Consider the following 20092-nt stretch of genomic DNA (forward strand, 5'->3'; position numbering starts at 1 on the left):
AAAAGATCATGATCATTAGAAAGCAAATTACGGACTCCTCTTTAAATCTGCATATTTCTCCAAAGCTCAGTTGTCCTGAGTCTTCACAACACTGCCAGGACCTAAGATCAAGGGAGACACTCAAGTTTTTTAATACTATATCTCTTGACACATTGATGAAAATAGTCATGGCCTCTAAACCTTCAAGCTGCATACTGGACCCTATTCCAACTAAACAACTGAAAGAGCTGCTTCCTGTGCTGGGCCCTCCTATGTTGAACATAATAAACGGCTCCCTATCCACCGGATGTGTACCAAACTCACTAAAAGTGGCAGTAATAAAGCTTCTCTTGAAAAAGCCAAACCTTGACCCAGAAAATATAAAAAACTATCGGCCTATATCGAATCTCCCATTCCTCTCAACATTTTTTGAAAAAGCTGTTGCGCAGCAACTCAGTGCCTTCCTGAAGACAAAATGTATACGAAACGCTTCAGTCTGACTTTAGACCCCATCATAGCACTGAGACTGCACTCCTGAAGGTGGTAAATAACCTTTTAATGGCGTCAGACCAAGGCTCTGCATCTGTCCTCGTGCTCCTAGACCTTAGCGATGCTTTTGATACCATCGATCACACAATCTTTTGGAGAGATTTGGTCTACAAATTGGTCTATACGGACAATTCCTGGCCTGGTTTAGATCTTATCTGTCGGAAAGATATCAGTTTGTCTCTGTGAATGGTTTGTCCTCTGACAAATCAACTGTAAATGTCAGTGTTCCTCAAGGTTCCGTTTTAGGACCACTAATGTTTTCACTATGTATTTTACCTCTTGGTGATGTCATTCGGAAACATAATGTTAACTTGACAATACACAGCTGTACATTTCGATGAAACATGGTGAAGCCCCAAATTTGCCCTCCCTGGAAGCTTATATTTCAGACATAAGGAAGTGGATGGCGGCAAATGTTTTACTTTTAAAGTCAGACAAAACAGAGATGCTAGTTCTAGGCCCCAAGAAACAAAGAGATCTTCTGTTGGATCTGACAATTAATCTTGATGGTTGTACAGTCGTCTCAAATAAAACTGTGAAGGACCTTGGTGTTACTCTGGACCCTGATTTCTCTTTTGACGAACATATCAAGACTGTTTCAAGTACAGCCTTTTTTCCATCTACGTAACATTGCAAAATCAGAAATTTTCTCTCCAAAAATGATGCAGAAAAATGTATCCATACTTTTGTCCCTTCTAGATTAGACTACTGCAATGCTCTACTTTCCGGCTACCCGGATAAAGCACTAAATAAACTTCAGTTGGCGCTAAACACGGCTGCTAGAACCAAAAAATGTGATCATATTACTTCAGTGCTAGCCTTTCTACACTGGCTTCATGTTAAGGCTAGGGCTGATTTCAAGATTTTACTGCTAACTTACAAAGCATTACATGGGCTTGACAACTTTCCGATTTGGTCCTGCCGTACATACCTTCACGTACGCTACGGTCACAAGACACAGGCCTCCTTATTGTCCATAGAATTTCTAAGCAAACAACTGGAGGCAGGGCTTTCTCCTATAGAGCTCAATTTTTATGGAAAGGTCTGCCTATCCATGTGAGAGATGCAGACTCGGTCTCAATCTTTAAGTCATCATTTAAGACTCATTTCTTCAATAGGTCCTATGATTGAGTGTAGTCTGGCCCAGGGGTTTGAAGGTGAACGGAAAGGCACTGGAGCGACGAACTGCCCTTGCTGTCTCTGCATGGTCGGTTCCCCTCTCTCCACTGGGATTCTCTGCCTCTAAACCTATTATGGGGGCTGACTCACAGGCTTACTGGTGCTCTTCCATGCCATCCCTAGGAGGGGTGCGTCACTTGAGTGGGTTGAGTCACTGACGTGATCTTCCTGTCCGGGTTGGGTTTGTGCCGTGGGGGACATGTTCGTGAGCTATACTCGGCCTTGTCTCAGGGTAGTAAATTGGTGGTTGAAGATATCTGTCTAGTGGTGTGGGGGCTGTGCTTTGGCAAAGTCGGTGGGGTTATATCCTGCCTGGTTGGCCCTGTCCGGGGGTATCATCGGACGGGGCCACAGTGTCTCCCGACCCCTCCTGTCTCAGCGTCCAGTAATTATGCTGCAATAGTTTGTGTCGGGGGGCTAGGGTCAGTCTGTTATATCTGGAGTATTTCTACGGTCTTATCAGGTCACCAGTCCGGTGCCACCTGTACCGGCTCCACGCACTAGGCATCCAGTGCGCATTCACAGTCCAGAGCTTCCGGCGACAGTTCCCGGTCCGGAGCTTCCGGCGACGGTCCGGAACTTCCGGCGACGGTCCGGAACTTCCGGCGACGGTCCCCAGTCCGGAGCTTCCGTGGTCCGGAGCTTCCGGCGACAGTCCCCGGCCCGGAGCTTCCGGCGACGGTCAACGGTCCGGAGCTTCCGGCGACGGTCAACGGTCCGGGAACCTCCGGCGACGGTCAACGGTCCGGGAACCTCCCGGCGACGGTCAACGGTCCGGGAACCTCCCGGCGACGGTCAACGGTCCGGGAACCTCCCGGCGGCGGTCAACGGTCCGGGAACCTCCCGGCGGCGGTCAACGGTCCGGGAACCTCCCGGTGGCGGTCAACGGTCCGGGAACCTCCCGGCGGCGGTCAACGGTCCGGGAACCTCCCGGCGGCGGTCAACGGTCCGGAGCTTCCAGGCAAATTGTCCAGTCCTGCTCCAGGGCAGGAGCCTTCCTCTGCGCCGGTGCCCAGTCCAGGCACGGTGTTCAGTCCCGCTCCATGGCAGGAGCCTCCCTTTGCGCCCGTGCCCAGTCCAGGCACAGTGTCCAGTCCCGCTCCATGGCAGGAGCCTTCCTCTGCGCCGGTGCCCAGTCCAGGCACGGTGTCCAGTCCCGCGCCAGGGCAGGAGCCTTCCTCTGCGCCGGTGCCCAGTCCAGGCACGGTGTCCAGTCCCGCTCCATGGCCGGAGCCTTCCGCTGCGCCGGTGCCCAGTCAAGGCGCAGCGTCCAACCCAGCTCCATGGCCAGAGCCTTCCTCGGAGCCGGTGCCCAGTCAAGGCGCAGCGTCCAACCCAGCTCCATGGCCAGAGCCTTCCTCGGCGCCGGTGCCCAGTCAAGGCGCAGCGTCCAACCCAGCTCCATTGCCAGAGCCTTCCTCGGCGCCGGTGCCCAGTCAAGGCGTAGTGTCCAACCCAGCTCCATGGCCAGAGCCTTCCTCGGCACCGGTGCCCAGTTCGGGCGTGGCGCTCAATCCAGCTCCATGGCCGGATCCGGGGTCGGGGCGGGGGCTACAACCCGCACCGGAGCCGCCACCGACACTAGTCACCCCCCCTACCCTCCCCATTTGGTTTCAGGTTTTGCGGCTAGAGTCCGCACCGTTGGGGGGGTACTGTCACGCCCTGACCATAGAGAGCCCTTGGATTCTATATAGTGGTTTAGGTCAGGGTGTGACTAGGGGGGTGTTTTAGAATGTGTATTTCTATGTTGGTGGTCTTGTATGGTTCACAATTAGAGGCAGCTGATAATCGTTGCCTCTAATTGGGGATCATATTTAGGAAGCCCTATCTCCCACCTGCTTTGTGGGATATTGTTTGTGTTAGTGTGTTTGGGAACTACGACTTCACGTTCTTTGTAAGTTTTGTTGTTCTGTTTCTAGTTTGACATTGTGTTAAAAAGATGTGGAACTCAATGCACGCTGCGCCTTGGTCCGCACATTTTGAAGAACGTGACAAATTGTAAGTTGAGGGCAGAGGTAATCTCACAAACAATCTCTTGTATAGTAGCGGCCAGCTCTTTCTGTTGTCTGGTATTGAGAGACGCCATGTTCCCACAGCTGAATTGTGCACTGACAAATTCTAGCTCCTTGAGCATAGTACACCTGCTAGTTATTTCTTGTCACAATGTTTGGGTATTTTTGGTATTTTATTAGGATCCCCAATAGCTGTTGCAAAAGCCAAAGCTACTCTTCCTGGGGTTCACATGAAACATGACATAATACAGAACATTAATAGACAAGAACACCTCAAGGACAGAACAAATACATTTAAAACGGCACACATAGCCTACAGATCAATATGTACACACAAAATATCTAGGTCAAATAGCCTACATATCAATATGTACACACAAAATATATAGGTCAAATAGCCTACATATCAACATATACACGCAAAATATCTAGGTCAAACAGCCTACATATCAATATATACACACAAAATATCTAGGTCAAATAGCCTACATATCAATATGTACACACAAAATATATAGGTCAAATAGCCTACATACCAATATATACACACAAAATATCTAGGTCAAATAGCCTACATATCAATATATACACGCAAAATATCTAGGTCAAATAGCCTACATATCAATATATACACGCAAAATATCTAGGTCAAATAGCCTACATATCAATATATACACGCAAAATATCTAGGTCAAATAGCCTACATATCAATATATACACACAAAATATCTAGGTCAAATAGCCTACATATCAATATGTACACACAAAATATATAGGTCAAATAGCCTACATATCAATATGTACACACAAAATATTTAGGTCAAATAGCCTACATATCAATATATACACGCAAAATATCTAGGTCAAATAGCCTACATATCAATATATACACGCAAAATATCTAGGTCAAATAGCCTACATATCAATATATACACACAAAATATCTAGATCAAATAGCCTACATATCAATATATACACACAAAATATCTAGGTCAAATTGCCTACATATCAATATATACACGCAAAATATCTAGGTCAAATAGCCTACATATCAATATATACACACAAAATATCTAGGTCAAATAGCCTACATATCAATATGTACACACAAAATATATAGGTCAAATAGCCTACATATCAATATATACACACAAAATATCTAGGTCAAATAGCCTACATATCTATATATACACACACAAAAAATCTAAGTCAAATAGGGGAGAGGTGTTGTGAGGTGTTGCTTTATCTGTTTTTTTAAACCAGGTTTGCTGTTCATTTAAGGCAATATGAGATGGAAGTGAGTTCCATGCAATAAGGCTCTATATATAAGTGCCATGCAATAAGGCTCTATCTGGATTTGGGGACTATGAAAAGAACCCTGGTGGCATGGCTGGTGGGGTAAGTGTGTGTGTCAGAGCTGTGCGTAAGTTGACTACGCAAACAACTTGGAATTTTCAACACATTAATGTTTCTTATAAGAAGAAGAAGTGATGCAGTCAGTCTCTCATCAACTCTTAGTCAAGAGAGACTGGCATGCATAGTATTTATAGTAGCCTTCTGATTACAATGAAGAGCAAGATATGCCCCTCTGTTCTGGGCCAGCTGTAGCTTAACTAGGTCTTTCTTAGCAACACTTGACCAGATGGCTGGACAATAATCAAGATAAGACAAAACTAGGGCCTGCAGGACTTGTTTTGTGGAGTGTGGTGTTTAAAAAAACAACATTTTGGTTTAGGGGACAGACCTCTCCCCATCTTTACAACTATTGAATCTATATGTTTTGACCATGACAGTTTACAATCTAAGGTAACACCAAGTAATTGAGTCTCCTCAACTTGTTCAACAACTGCATCATGCATGATCAGATTCAGCTGAGGTCTAGAGCTTAGGGAATGATTTGTACCAAATACAATGCTCTTAGTTTTAGAGATGTTCAAGACCAGCCCTCTACTTTTTTAAATATTTTTACCAATGACCTGCCACCGGCATTAAACAAAGCCTGTGTGTCCATGTATGCTGATGATTCAACCATATACGTGTCAGCAACCACAGCTAATGAAGTCACTGAAACCCTTAACAAGGAGCTGCAGTCAGTTTTGGAATGGGTGGCCAGTAATGAACTAGAACTGCCCTGCGGAACACCACACTCTACATGTTTGACATTAGAGAAGCTTCCATTAAATAACACCCTTTAGGGCCTCCCGGGTGGCGCAGTGGTCTAGAGCACTGCATCGCAGTGCTAACTGCGCCACCAGAGTCTCTGGGTTCGCCCCCAGGCTCTGTCGCAGCCGGCCGCAACCGGGAGGTCCGTGGGGCGACGCACAATTGGGCTAGCGTCGTCCGGGTAAGGGAGGGTTTGGCCGGTAGGGATTTCCTTGTCTCATCGCGCTCCAGCGACTCCTGTGGCGGGCTGGGCGCAGTGCGTGCTAACCAAGGGGGCCAGGTGCACGGTGTTTCCTCCGACACATTGGTGCGGCTGGCTTCCGGGTTGGAGGCGCGCTGTGTTAAAGAAGCAGTGCGGCTTGGTTGGGTTGTGCTTCGGAGGACGCATGACTTTCGACCTTTGTCTCTCCCGAGCCCGTACGGGAGTTGTAGCGATGAGACAAGATAGTAATTACTAGCGATTGGATACCACGAAAATTGGGGAGAAAAGGGGATAAAATGTATAAAAAAAATAAAAAAAAATAAATAAAAAAAATAACACCCTTTGAGTTATATTAGATAGATGGCTCTGAATCCACAATATGGCAGAAGTTGAAAAGGCATTAAACATTAAACAGTGCTAGCCTCCCTACACTGGCTTCCTGTTAAGGCAAGGGCTGATTTCAAGGTTGTACTGCTAATCTACATCTAAGTACTGCTAATCTACATCTACATGCTAATCTAAGCATTACATGGGCTTGCCCCTACCTATCTTCCCGATTTGGTCCTGCCATACATACCTACACGTACTAGAATTTCTAAGCAAACAGCTGGAGGCAGGGCTTTCTCATATAGAGCTCCATTTTTATGGAATGGTCTGCCTACCCATGTGAGAGACGCAGACTCCGTCTCAACTTTTAAGTCTTTACTGAAGACTCATCTCTTCAGTGGGTCATATGATTGAGTGTAGTCTGGCCCAGGAGTGTGAAGGTGAACGGAAAGGCTCTGGAGCAACGAACTGCCCTTGCTGTCTCTGCCTGGCCGGTTCCCCTCTCTCCACTGGGATTCTCTGCCTCTAACCCGATTACAGGGGCTGAGTCACTGGCTTACTGGTGCTCTTTCATGCCATCCCTAGGAGGGGTGCGTCACTTCAGTGGGTTGAGTCACTGACGTGGTCTTCCTGTCTGGGTTGGCGCCCCCCCTTGGGTTGTGCCGTGGCGGAGATCTTTGTGGGCTATACTCGGCCTTGTCTCAGGATGGTAAGTTGGTGGTTGAAGGTATCCCTCTCGTGGTGTGGGGGCTGTGCTTTGACAAAGTGGGTGGGGTTATATCCTTCCTGTTTGGCCCTGTCCGGGGGTTATCATCGGATGGTGCCACAGTGTCTCCTGACCTTTCCTGCCTCAGCCTCCAGTATTTATGCTGCAGTAGTTTATGTGTCGGGGGGCTAGGGTCAGTTTGTTATATCTGGAGTACTTCTCCTGTCTTATCCGGTGTCCTGTGTGAATTTAAGTATGCTCTCTCTAATTCTCTCTTTTTCTTTCTCTCTCTCGGAGGACCTGAGCGCTAGGACCATGTCTCAGGACTACCTGGCATGATGACTCCTTGCTGTCCCCAGTCCATCTGGCCGTGCTGCTGCTCCAGTTTCAACTGTTCTGCCTGCGGCTATGGAACCCTGACCTGTTCACCGGACATGCTACCTGTCCCAGACCTGCTGTTTTCAACTCTCTAGAGACAGCAGGAGCAGTAGAGATACTCTTAATGATCGGCTATGAAAGCCAACTGACATTTACTCCTGAGGTGCTGACTTGCTGCACCCTCGACAACTACTGTGATTATTATTATTTGACCATTTTTTAACATTTGAACATCTTGGCCTTGTTCTGTTATAATCTCCACCCGGCACAGCCAGAAGAGGACTGGCCACCCCTCATAGCCTGGTTCCACCCCTCATAGCCTGGTTCCACCCCTCATAGCCTGGTTTTGGCCTTTCTAGGGAGTTTTTCCTAGCCACCGTGCTTCTACACCTGCATTGCTTGCTGTTTGGGGTTTTAGGCTGGGTTTCTGTACAGCACTTTGAGATATCAGCTGATGTAAGAAGGGCTATATAAATACATTTGATTTGATTTGAAACATAACAGGTCATGGTCAATAATATCAAAGTCTGCACTGAAATCTAACAGTACAGCACACAAAATCTTATTATCAATTAATTTCAACCAATCATCAGTCATTTGTGTCAGTGTTGAGTGCCCTTCTCTATAAGCATGCTGAAAGTCTGTTGTCAATTTGTTTAGAGAGAAATAGAATGTTATTTGGTCCATAACATTTTTTCCCAAAAGTTTGCTAAGAGCTGGCAGCAAGCTGATTGGTCTGCTGTTAGAACCAGGAAAGGCCGCTTTATCACTCTTGGGTAGCGGAATGACATTGGCTTCCCTCCAGGCCTGAGGACAAAGCTTCCTCTAGACTCAGATTAAAGATATGACATATAGGAGTGGCCATAGAGTCAGCTACCATCCTCAGTAGCCTTCCATCTAAATTGTCAATGCCAGGAGGTTTGTCATTATTGATCGATAACAATAATTTCCCCACCTGTGCCACGCTAACTTTACAGAATTCAAACTTACAATGCTTTTCATTCAGTTTGTTTTTGTATTCATGAATACGATGGCTCACTGTTTGTTGTTGGCATTTCCTGCTTAAGTTTGCCCACTGTGCCAATTAAGTAATCAATATAATAATGTGCAACATCAATTGGTTTTGTGATGAATAAGCTATCTGATTCAATGAAAGATGGAGTTGAATTTCCATCATTCTTTATATCATTGAGCTTGGCTTCATAATACAGTTTCTTCGTTTTGTTAAGTTTAGTCACATAATTTCTCAATTTGCAGTACGTCAGCCAGTCAGATGTGCAGCCAGACTTATTAGCCACTCCTTTTGCCCCGTCTCTTTCAGCCATACAGTTGTTCAATTCCTCATCAAACCATGGAGCCTTAACAGTTCTAATGAATGTCTCACACCTTAATAGGATGTTTAATATTGACAAGTTTTTGGAAATAAGTCTGTTAATTCATAGTGATTTGGAAAAGAGGAACATATTATGACAGAATGAATCAAATAAAGTAAAATGACAGAGGAAGGTATATTGCTGCTAAGCCCATGAAAGACTCAATGTAATACACTATGACAGGGATACGTCAGTTGGTAGCACCTGACATACCAGCATCACTGGAGAAAAGCAAAATATCAGAGAGAAATTAACAGCCATTTGGCATTCTAGATATCATTGTCTTTAGTAATGGACTTGGGTGTCAACCAATTAATGATTGTTTTCCCATAGCATAAGCTCACAGTATGGGCTTGTTTTAACCGTCGGACTGACTCTGGGTCAGTAGTAATAGTGTAGCCCTGATAATATTACCATATTTAGTGTTAAACCTGACTTCTGGTCAGTGCTTAAAGCTCACCTGGTGTTGAGGGGCTGGATGTGGATAGTGCTGAGCTCCTGTAGGTTATGATGAGGGTGTGTGTGTGAGAGGGCGCACGTGGGAATACTGGAGTTGGGTAAAGGGGTGTGGTTCCTCTTGGTGTGGCGGGTACAGCAGGTGCCCGTCATGCCTTCTTGGCTGGAGAGGGAGGGGCTTTGAGACGGGTAGCTCTGGAGTGCCCCCTCCAGGTAGCTCTGCTCATAACACAGCTCATCTGCAAACTCATGATTCTACAGAGAGGAAGAGAGAGGGGGAGAGAGGGGGGGGAGGGCGAGAGAGAGAGATAGAGGATGAAAGAGAAGAGGAGGGACATCTGAAAACACATTTATCTCAAATTCATGTCCGTTGGGAGTTTGATTTTAATATTATTTTACATTTGATAAAAAAACAATTATATTTAACATTGAGTTTTTTCTTGTTTGATGTGCTTGTCACCTTGTGTGTGTGTGTGTGTGTGTGTGTGTGTGTGTGTGTGTGTGTGTGTGTGTGTGTGTGTGTGTGTGTGTGTGTGTGTGTGTGTGTACTCACTGTGGTTTTCTCCAGACAATGCAGCAGGTGGTGGTGTTGGCTCTCTAATAGAGACTGGTTCTTGCTCAGCTGCTGCTCCTCCTCAATGGAACTCTGCAACACACACACACACACACACACACACACACACACACACACACAGACACACACACAGACACAGACACACACACACACACACACACACACACACACACACACACACACACACACACACACACACACACACACACACACACACACACACACACACACACTGTGAGTGAAAATGCTCCACCGTGTTGCCAACAGATAGAGGGGTTTCTAGGTATTGTGTGTGTCTGTTTGCTGTCTCTGTACCTGGTCTGAAAGGTTCATCTTGTAAGGAAGTTGCTTCAGGTCAAAGGTGAAAGAGGAGACAAAAAGACACACAGGTAGAGTTTTACTAGGTTTTCATTTCAGTATAATGAACGCTCAGTGTGTGTGAAGGAGGGAGAGAGCGTGAGTGTAAATGTGGGAGTGGTTTGTTCTGTGTTTGTGGGGCACGACGCCCTCTTCTCTGAGTCAGATTGTCTGAGTGGGCTGCTGCTACCGACTATATATCCTGGTTCTGGGCTGCTACTACTGACTATATCTCTGGGTTCTGGGCTGCTGCTACCGACTATATATCTGGGTTCTGGGCTGCTACTACTGACTATATCTCTGGGTTCTGGGCTGCTGCTACCGACTATATATCTGGGTTCTGGGCTGCTGCTACCGACTATATCGCTGGGTTCTGGGCTGCTACTGGCTATATATTTGGGTTCTGGGCTGCTACTGACTATATATCTGGGTTTTGGCCTGCTACCGACTATATATCTGGGTTCTGGGCTGCTACCGACTATATATCTGGGTTCTGGGCTGCTACCGACGATATATCTGGGTTCTGGGCAGCTACCGACGATATATCTGGGTTCTGGGCTGCTACCGACGATATATCTGGGTTCTGGGCTGCTACCGACTATATATCTGGGTTCTGGGCTGCTACCGACTATATATCTGGGTTCTGGGCTGCTACCGACGATATATCTGGGTTCTGGGCTGCTACCGACGATATATCTGGGTTCTGGGCTGCTACTACTGGCTATATATCTGGGTTATGGGCTGCTACCGACTATATATCTGGGTTCTGGGCTGCTACTGACTATATATCTGGGTTCTGGGCTGCTACCGACTATATATCTGGGTTCTGGGCTGCTACTACTGGCTATATATCTGGGTTCTGGGCTGCTACCGACTATATATCTGGGTTCTGGGCTGCTACCGACGATATATCTGGGTTCTGGGCTGCTACTACTGGCTATATATCTGGGTTCTGGGCTGTTACCGACTATATATCTGGGTTCTGGGCTGCTACCGACTATATATCTGGGTTCTGGGCTGCTACCGACTATATATCTGGGTTCTGGGCTGCTACCGACTATATATCTGGGTTCTAGGCTGCTGCTACCGACTACATATCTGAGTTCTGGGCTGCTGCTACCGACTATATATCTGAGATCTGGGCTGCTGCTACCGACTATATATCTGGGTCGTGGGCTGCTGCTACCGACTATATCTCTGGGTTCTGGGCTGCTGCTACCGACTATATCTCTGGGTTCTGGGCTGCTGCTACCGACTATATATCTGGGTTCTGGGCTGCTGCTACCGACTATATATCTGGGTTCTGGGCTGCTGCTACCGACTATATATCTGGGTTCTGGGCTGCTACCGACTATATATCTGGGTTCTGGGCTGCTGCTACCGACTATATATCTGGGTTCTGGCCTGCTGCTACCGACTATATATCTGGGTTCTGGGCTGCTGCTACCGACTATATATCTGGGTTCTGGGCTGCTGCTACCGACTATATCTCTGGGTTCTGGGCTGCTGCTACCGACTATATCTCTGGGTTCTGGGCTGCTGCTACCGACTATATCTCTGGGTTCTGGGCTGCTACTACTGACTATATCTCTGGGTTCTGGGCTGCTACTGGCTATATATCTGGGTTCTGGGCTGCTACTACTGACTATATCTCTGGGTTCTGGGCTGCTACCGACTATATATCTGGGTTCTGGGCTGCTAACGACTATATATCTGGGTTCTGGGCTGCTACTACTGACTATATCTCGTGGTTCTGGGCTGCTACTGACTATATCTCTGGGTTCTGGGCTGCTACTACCGACTATATCTCTGGGTTCTGGGCTACTACTGACTATATCTCTGGGTTCTGGGCTGCTACTACTGACTATTTCTCTGGGTTCTGGGCTGCTACTGGCTATATATCTGGGTTCTGGGCTGCTACTGATTATATCTCTGGGTTCTGGGCTGCTACTACCGACTATATCTCTGGGTTCAGGGCTGCTACTGACTATATCTCTGGGTTCTGGGCTGCTACTACCGACTATATCTCTGGGTTCTGGGCTGCTACTACTGACTATATCTCGTGGTTCTGGGCTGCTACTGACTATATCTCTGGGTTCTGGGCTGCTACTACCGACTATATCTCTGGGTTCTGGGCTACTACTGACTATATCTCTGGGTTCTGGGCTGCTACTACTGACTATTTCTCTGGGTTCTGGGCTGCTACTGGCTATATATCTGGGTTCTGGGCTGCTACTGATTATATATCTGGGTTCTGGGCTGCTACTACCGACTATATCTCTGGGTTCTGGGCTGCTACTACCGACTATATCTCTGGGTTCAGGGCTGCTACTGACTATATCTCTGGGTTCTGGGCTGCTACTACCGACTATATCTCTGGGTTCTGGGCTGCTACTACTGACTATATCTCTGGGTTCTGGGCTGCTACTACCGACTATATATCTGGGTTCTGGGCTGCTGCTACCGACTATATATCTGGGTTCTGGGCTGCTGCTACCGACTATATATCTGGGTTCTGGGCTGCTACTACTGACTATATCTCTGGGTTCTGGGCTGCTACTGGCTATATATCTGGGTTCTGGGCTGCTACTACTGACTATATCTCTGGGTTCTGGGCTGCTACTAGTGACTATTTCTCTGGGTTCTGGGCTGCTACTGGCTATATATCTGGGTTCTGGGCTGCTACTACTGACTATATCTCTGGGTTCTGGGCTGCTACCGACTATATATCTGGGTTCTAGGCTGCTACTGGCTATATCTCTGGGTTCTGGGCTGCTACTACTGACTATATATCTGGGTTCTGGGCTGCTACTACTGACTATATATCTGGGTTCTGGTCTGCTACCGACTATATCTCTGGGTTCTGGGCTGCTACTACTGACTATATATCTGGGTTCTGGGCTGCTACTACTGACTATATATCTGGGTTCTGGGCTGCTACCGACTATATATCTGGGTTCTGGGCTGCTACTACTGACTATATCTCTGGGTTCTGGGCTGCTACTGGCTATATATCTGGGTTCTGGGCTGCTACTACTGACTAAATCTCTGGGTTCTGGGCTGCTACCGACTATATATCTGGGTTCTGGGCTGTTACTACTGACTATATCTCTGGGTTCTGGGCTGCTACTGGCTATATATCTGGGTTCTGGGCTGCTACTACTGACTATTTCTCTGGGTTCTGGGCTGCTACTGGCTATATCTCTGGGTTCTGGGCTGCTACTGGCTATATCTCTGGGTTCTGGGCTGCTACTGGCTATATCTCTGGGTTCTGGGCTGCTACTGGCTATATCTCTGGGTTCTGGGCTGCTACTGGCTATATCTCTGGGTTCTGGGCTGCTACTGGCTATATCTCTGGGTTATGGGCTGCTACTGGCTATATCTCTGGGTTCTGGGCTGCTACTACTGACTATATCTCTGGGTTCTGGGCTGCTACTACTGACTATATCTCTGGGTTCTGGGCTGCTGCTACCGACTATATATCTGGGTTCTGGGCTGCTGCTACTCACTATATCTCTGGGTTCTGGGCTGCTACTAGCTATATATCTGGGTTCTGGGCTGCTACTTCTGACTATTTCTCTGGGTTCTGGGCTTCTACCGACTATATATCTGGGTTCTGGGCTGCTAACGACTATATATCTGGGTTCTGGGCTGCTACTACTGACTATATCTCGTGGTTCTGGGCTGCTACTGACTATATCTCTGGGTTCTGGGCTGCTACTACCGACTATATCTCTGGGTTCTGGGCTACTACTGACTATATCTCTGGGTTCTGGGCTGCTACTGGCTATATCTCTGGGTTCTGGGCTGCTACTGGCTATATCTCTGGGTTCTGGGCTGCTACTGGCTATATCTCTGGGTTCTGGGCTGCTACTGGCTATATCTCTGGGTTCTGGGCTGCTACTGGCTATATCTCTGGGTTCTGGGCTGCTACTACTGACGATATCTCTGGGTTCTGGGCTGCTGCTACCGACTATATCTCTGGGTTCTGGGCTGCTACTACTGACTATATCTCTGGGTTCTGGGCTGCTACTACTGACTATATCTCTGGGTTCTGGGCTGCTGCTACCGACTATATATCTGGGTTCTGGGCTGCTGCTACTCACTATATCTCTGGGTTCTGGGCTGCTACTAGCTATATACCTGGGTTCTGGGCTGCTACTTCTGACTATTTCTCTGGGTTCTGGGCTGCTACCGACTATATATCTGGGTTCTGGGCTGCTAACGACTATATATCTGGGTTCTGGGCTGCTACTACTGACTATATCTCGTGGTTCTGGGCTGCTACTGACTATATCTCTGGGTTCTGGGCTGCTACTACCGACTATATCTCTGGGTTCTGGGCTACTACTGACTATATCTCTGGGTTCTGGGCTGCTACTACTGACTATTTCTCTGGGTTCTGGGCTGCTACTGGCTATATATCTGGGTTCTGGGCTGCTACTGATTATATCTCTGGGTTCTGGGCTGCTACTACCGACTATATCTCTGGGTTCTGGGCTGCTACTACTGACTATATCTCTGGGTTCTGGGCTGCTGCTACCGACTATATATCTGGGTTCTGGGCTGCTGCTACCGACTATATATCTGGGTTCTGGGCTGCTGCTACCGACTATATATCTGGGTTCTGGCTGCTACTACTGACTATATATCTGGGTTCTGGCTGCTACTACTGACTATATCTCTGGGTTCTGGGCTGCTACTGGCTATATCTCTGGGTTCTGGGGTGCTACTGGCTATATCTCTGGGTTCTGGCCTGCTACTGGCTATAGCTCTGGGCTGCTGGCTACATCTCTGGGCTCTGTCTGGGCTGCTGCTGCTGGCTATGCTTCTGAAGCTAAGCAGGGTTGGTCCTGGTCAGTCCCTGGATGGGAGACCAGATGCTGCTGGAAGTGGTGTTGGAGGGCCAGTAGGAGGCACTCTTTCCTCTGGTCTAAAAAAAAATATCCCAATGCCACAGGGCAGTGACACTGCCCTGTGTAGGGTGCCGTCTTTCGAATGGGACGTTAAACGGGTGTCCTGACTCTCTGAGGTCATTAAAGATCCCATGGCACTTATCGTAAGAGTAGGGGTGTTAACCCCGGTGTCCTGGCTAAATTCCCAATCTGGCCCTCAAACCATCATGGTCACCTAATAATCCCCAGTTTACAATTGGCTCATTCATCCCCCTCCTCTCCCTGTAACTACTCCCCAGGTCGTTGCTGCAAATGAGAACGTGTTCTCAGTCAACTTACCTGGTAAAATAACGGTAAAAAAAAAAAAATAATAATAAAAAAAAAAAAAAAAAAAATGTCTCTGGGCTCTGTCTGGGCTGCTGCTGCTGGCTATGTCTCTGGGCTCTGTCTGGGCTGCTGTCTATGTCTCTGGGCTCTGTCTGGGCTGCTGCTGCTGGCTATGTCTCTGGGCTCTGCCCGAGCCCAGAACACATTTTTGTTGTGTTCCACCCTGAATTTAAAATGTTTTAAATGTAGATGTTGAGTCACTGGCCTACACAACACCCCATAATGTCCAAGTGGAATTATGTTTTTAGAAAAAAAAGCTGAAATGCATTGAGACAATAAGTATTGAACCCCTTTGTTAGGGCAAGCCTAAATAGGTTCAGGAGTAAAAATGTGCTTAACACGTCACATAAAAGGTTGCATGGACTCACTCTGTGTGCAATTATAGTGTTTAACATGATTTTTTAATGACTAACTCATCTCTGTACCCTACACATACAATTAATTATCTGTAAGGTCCCTCAGACGCAGTGCATTTCAAACAAAGACCAGGGAGGTTTTCCAATGCCTTACAAGGAAGTGGACCTATTGGTAGACATTGAATACCGCTTTGAGCATGGTGACGTTATTAATGACACTTTGGATGGTGTATCAATACATCCATTTACTACACAATACAGGCGTCCTTCCTAACTCAGTTGCCGGAGAGGAAGGACACTGCTCAGGGACTTCACCATGAGGCCATTGGTGATAGCAGAAAACTGAGGATGGATCAACAACATTGTAGTAACTCCACAATACTAACCTAAATGAGAGTGAAAAGAAGGAAGCCTGTACAGAATACAAATATTCCAAAACATGCATCCTGTTTGCAACAAGGCACTAAAGTAAAACTGCAAAAAATGTGGCAAAGAAATGAACTTCATGTCCTGAATACAAAGTGTTATGTTTGGGGCAAACACATCACTGAGTACCACTTTTCAAGCATGGTGGTAGCTGCATCATGTTATGGGTATGCTTGTCATCAGCAAGGACTAGGGAGGTTATTTTTATAAAAAGAAATGCAATAGAACTAAGCACAGGAAAAACCCTAGAGGAAAAACTTGTTCAGTCTGCTTTCCAACAGACACTGGGAGACAAATTCACCTTTCAGCAGGAAAATAACCTAAAACATAAGGCCAAATATACACTGGAGTTGCTTACCAAGATGACATTGAATGTTCCGGAGGGGCCTAGTTACAGTTTTGACGTAAATCGGCCTGAAAATCTATGGCAAGACCAGAAAATGGTTGTCGGGCAATGGTCAACAACCAATTTGACAGAGGTTGAAGAATTTAAAAAATAATAATATGCAAATGTTGCACAATCCAGGTGTTGAAAGCTTTTAGAGATTTAACCAGAAAGACTCACAGCTATAATTGCTGCCAAATGTGATTCTAACATGTATTGACTCAGGGGTGTGAATAACTCTATAAATTAGATATTTCTGTATTTCATTTTCAATAAATTAGCTAAAATTACTAAAAACATGTTTTCACTTTGTCATTATAGGGTATTGTGTGTAGATGGGTGAGCAAAAAATGTATTCAATCCATATTTGAATTCAGGCTGTAACACATAATAAGTCAAAGGGTATGACTACTTTCTGAATGCACTGTATGTATACATTTACGGATGTCCATCATCAATTTCGTATGATCTGTTACGAATTACAATTCATACAAATTGTTACGAATTGCAATTCTTATAATATGTTACGAATATTGCAAAACGTATGATATGTTACGAATTTCAATTTGTTGGCGCTGACCTTAGATGGTGGCTACGTGGTTAACGCTAACGTTAGCTAGGTGGCTAACGTTAGCTAGGCTAGGGGTTAGGGTTTAAGGTTAGGGTTAGAAGTTAGGTTAAAGCAGGGCTCTCCAACCCTGTTCCTGGAGAGCTACCCTCCTGTAGATTTTCGCACCAATCCCAGTTGTAACTAACCTGATTCATCTTATCAACCAACTAATTACTAGAATCAGGTGCGCTTTATACACCCACCCATCCTCCCCAAATAACCATCATACTTTTGTTTTTGCCTTAAGTAATCTTCTGTGTTATTTAACCATACCAAACATAACATATCATACTATTTTGAGTGTCCCGGATCTAGTCTATGAGACCGGGCTGGGTTTCCACCATGTTTACTGTGTGTTGTTATGTAGTTCCCTCCTCCCCTGTTTATGTGAGTAGTGCTGCAGCCCATTTTGTTATGTGCTGCAGCACATTTTGTTATGTGCTGTGGGGAAGAGTTCACCTCCTAAACAGTGCTGAGCTACAGTACACAGACACAGCTGCGTCTCCAGGCTATTTCTGGTCCTGTCCTACTCATTCCTAAAGACTAAAGCCAAAGACTCAGCAGGATGTGTGAGGCACGGGAGGTCAGTGGCACCTTAACTGGGGAGGACGGGCTCGTGGTAATGGCTGGAGCGGAATTGGTGGAATGGTATCAAATACATCAAACACATGGTTTGATGCCATTCCATTTGCTCAGTTCCAGCCATTCTTATGAGCCGTCCTCCCCTCAGCAGCCTCCACTGGTGTGAGGGCTGCTGTGAATCACCCAGGTGGCTGGTCCATTAGCTACACTACAGGCAGGTAGGTAACCAGGTGATGCTGCATAATACATGGACACAATTGACTGATCTTCTGTGTGGTGCAGATGTATCGAAAGTCAGCTGCCTTATCCCTGTGATGTCAGCAAGATCATTTTGCTTGGAACCTCTAAAACATAAAAGCTCGGCTTTTAGTTTTTATAGTTTAGTCATGCTAACAGTTGCTTCATAGTGCGTGGGAGAGGTGGTGGAGGCACAGTCAAATCTCAGTACAATTCATGGGTGTATAGAAGGACAAGCTATACATTCAGAGACAGCTAAAGTGTCTTTGTGTTTTGGTGTGTCTCAGCCCAGAGAGGAGAGGAGAGGAGGAACCCGAGTTGTGTTTACATGTCTGCTAGTGCCTGCAGCCTGGATCCCAGCTGAGCACCAAGATGTTCACATTAACACTACAGCATATTTAACAGGACTGCATTTAGCTGTTCTCAGAAGCCAGGCCTAGTCTTCCAGGAACCCAGGAGGAGAGGGAGAAGAATCACAAGGACCCTGTTTGAATAAAGACTTCTCTATCCTTTCTGCCTTGAGGAAATAACTGATCCGATGAGGTTGGATTGGTGAATGTAGTGACCTTGTTTTGATCTATCCCATTACTTATGAGTCAATGATTACCTCAAGGAGACGGAAGAAGGAAGCAATCTATAAAGTGTTCGTGCTTCTACACCTGCATTGCTTGCTGTTTGGGGTTTCAGGCTGGGTTTCTGTACAGTACTTTGATATATCAGCTGATGTAAGAAGGGCTTTATAAATATATTTGATTTGATTGAATGAAGTGCAGTCAAACTGTGATTATGTGATCTGGTACTTAAGAGTCTATCCCACGGGGGGAAGTGTCACTCCGATGTATGAACACTTTCAGGGCAAACATACAGAATTCTACTGTTGTGACTGGGCTGGGTTTTAGAGAGTGCCTTAGAGTGCCTATGTGAGTTAAAGGGGTCGTGCGGTGTGAGTATTTGAATTCTTTGAGTCCAGAAGTGTTGTGGAGGGGGATGGGCTCCTAACGACAAAATCAGACTAGTATAGTCAATGGTGGTTGTATTGAGTGTTCTCTTACCGTGAGCTCTAAGGCTTCGCTGAAGAGGCCATTCCGTTTGCTGTGGAGGAAGGCATTAGAGCTTCCCGTCTTGGATATTCGTATCCTGGCCAGACGTGCTTTCTGGAAGACAGAGAAACCATGGAAACCAAAGATCAGTCCCCTCACACCACCAATCAGGTTAAATCCAAATGGCTATGCACAGCGCAAACATTTGATGCAAACCTGATATCAATGCATACAAAAGCACATATTAGGAGGGTAATGTCTTTTCAATGTTTAATATTGCAGTCTGTGTTTCTTGTGTAATAGACTTGCTGAATTGCGCCTTGAAATGCATTGCTTTTGTTTATGTAGAATAAATCAATGAAATGTCCACTGCCTTAAAGTGTTACGACTACAACCCTAACCAACAGTGTGTATGTCTGTCTGCATACGTCTCTTCTCATCTACAGGAAACACAGTATGAGGAGGGTTGGTGTGCAGCCACCTCTCTCTCTCTCTCTCTCTCTCTCTCTCTCTCTCTCTCTCTCTCTCTCTCTCTCTCTCTCTCTCAAGGACAGAGACAGAGAGACAAAATCTCAATGCGTCAATAACAAACAATACACAATGTCTGCTTGCAAAAGGTCTGGCAAGAGTTTCAGCTCAGACAAGCTGGCCAGCATTCTCAATCTTGTTTATGCTCCCAGAGACAGGTATTAAGCAGAGGTGTTCTTTCACACACACACACGCCTCCTCCTCTCCATGCTGTTCTCTCTGCACTCCATCCTCTCACTTTTATAATAGTTTTTTCCTCTCAATCTTTTGTCTCACTCTCTTTTTTTCTTTCTCTCCTTATCTGTTACTGTACCTCTCTCCTGGCCTCTCTGCCCCTCCCTCTCGCATGCTCCTTTGTGCCAGCTTAGACATCCCAGAGGTCTCTAGGATG

General features: G+C 46.3%; 1 protein-coding gene across 2 annotated transcripts in view; it reads right to left on the reverse strand.

The window, feature by feature from the left end:
• Window positions 1-20092, reverse strand: part of kcnd3 (potassium voltage-gated channel, Shal-related subfamily, member 3) — a 427850-nt gene that overhangs the window by 10709 nt on the left and 397049 nt on the right. The window contains exons 4-7 of one of the 2 annotated variants that reach the window (XM_055932428.1): window positions 19186-19287; window positions 10214-10246; window positions 9878-9970; window positions 9329-9579 (exon numbers count right to left, since the gene is read on the reverse strand). In XM_055932428.1, the coding sequence (XP_055788403.1) occupies window positions 9329-9579; window positions 9878-9970; window positions 10214-10246; window positions 19186-19287 (479 nt within the window). The remainder of the gene's footprint in view (window positions 1-9328; window positions 9580-9877; window positions 9971-10213; window positions 10247-19185; window positions 19288-20092) is intronic. The other variant, XM_055932429.1, reaches the window with a different exon arrangement.

Source organism: Salvelinus fontinalis, chromosome 8 (assembly GCF_029448725.1).
Source record: "Salvelinus fontinalis isolate EN_2023a chromosome 8, ASM2944872v1, whole genome shotgun sequence".
Taxonomy (NCBI): Eukaryota; Metazoa; Chordata; class Actinopteri; order Salmoniformes; family Salmonidae; genus Salvelinus; species Salvelinus fontinalis.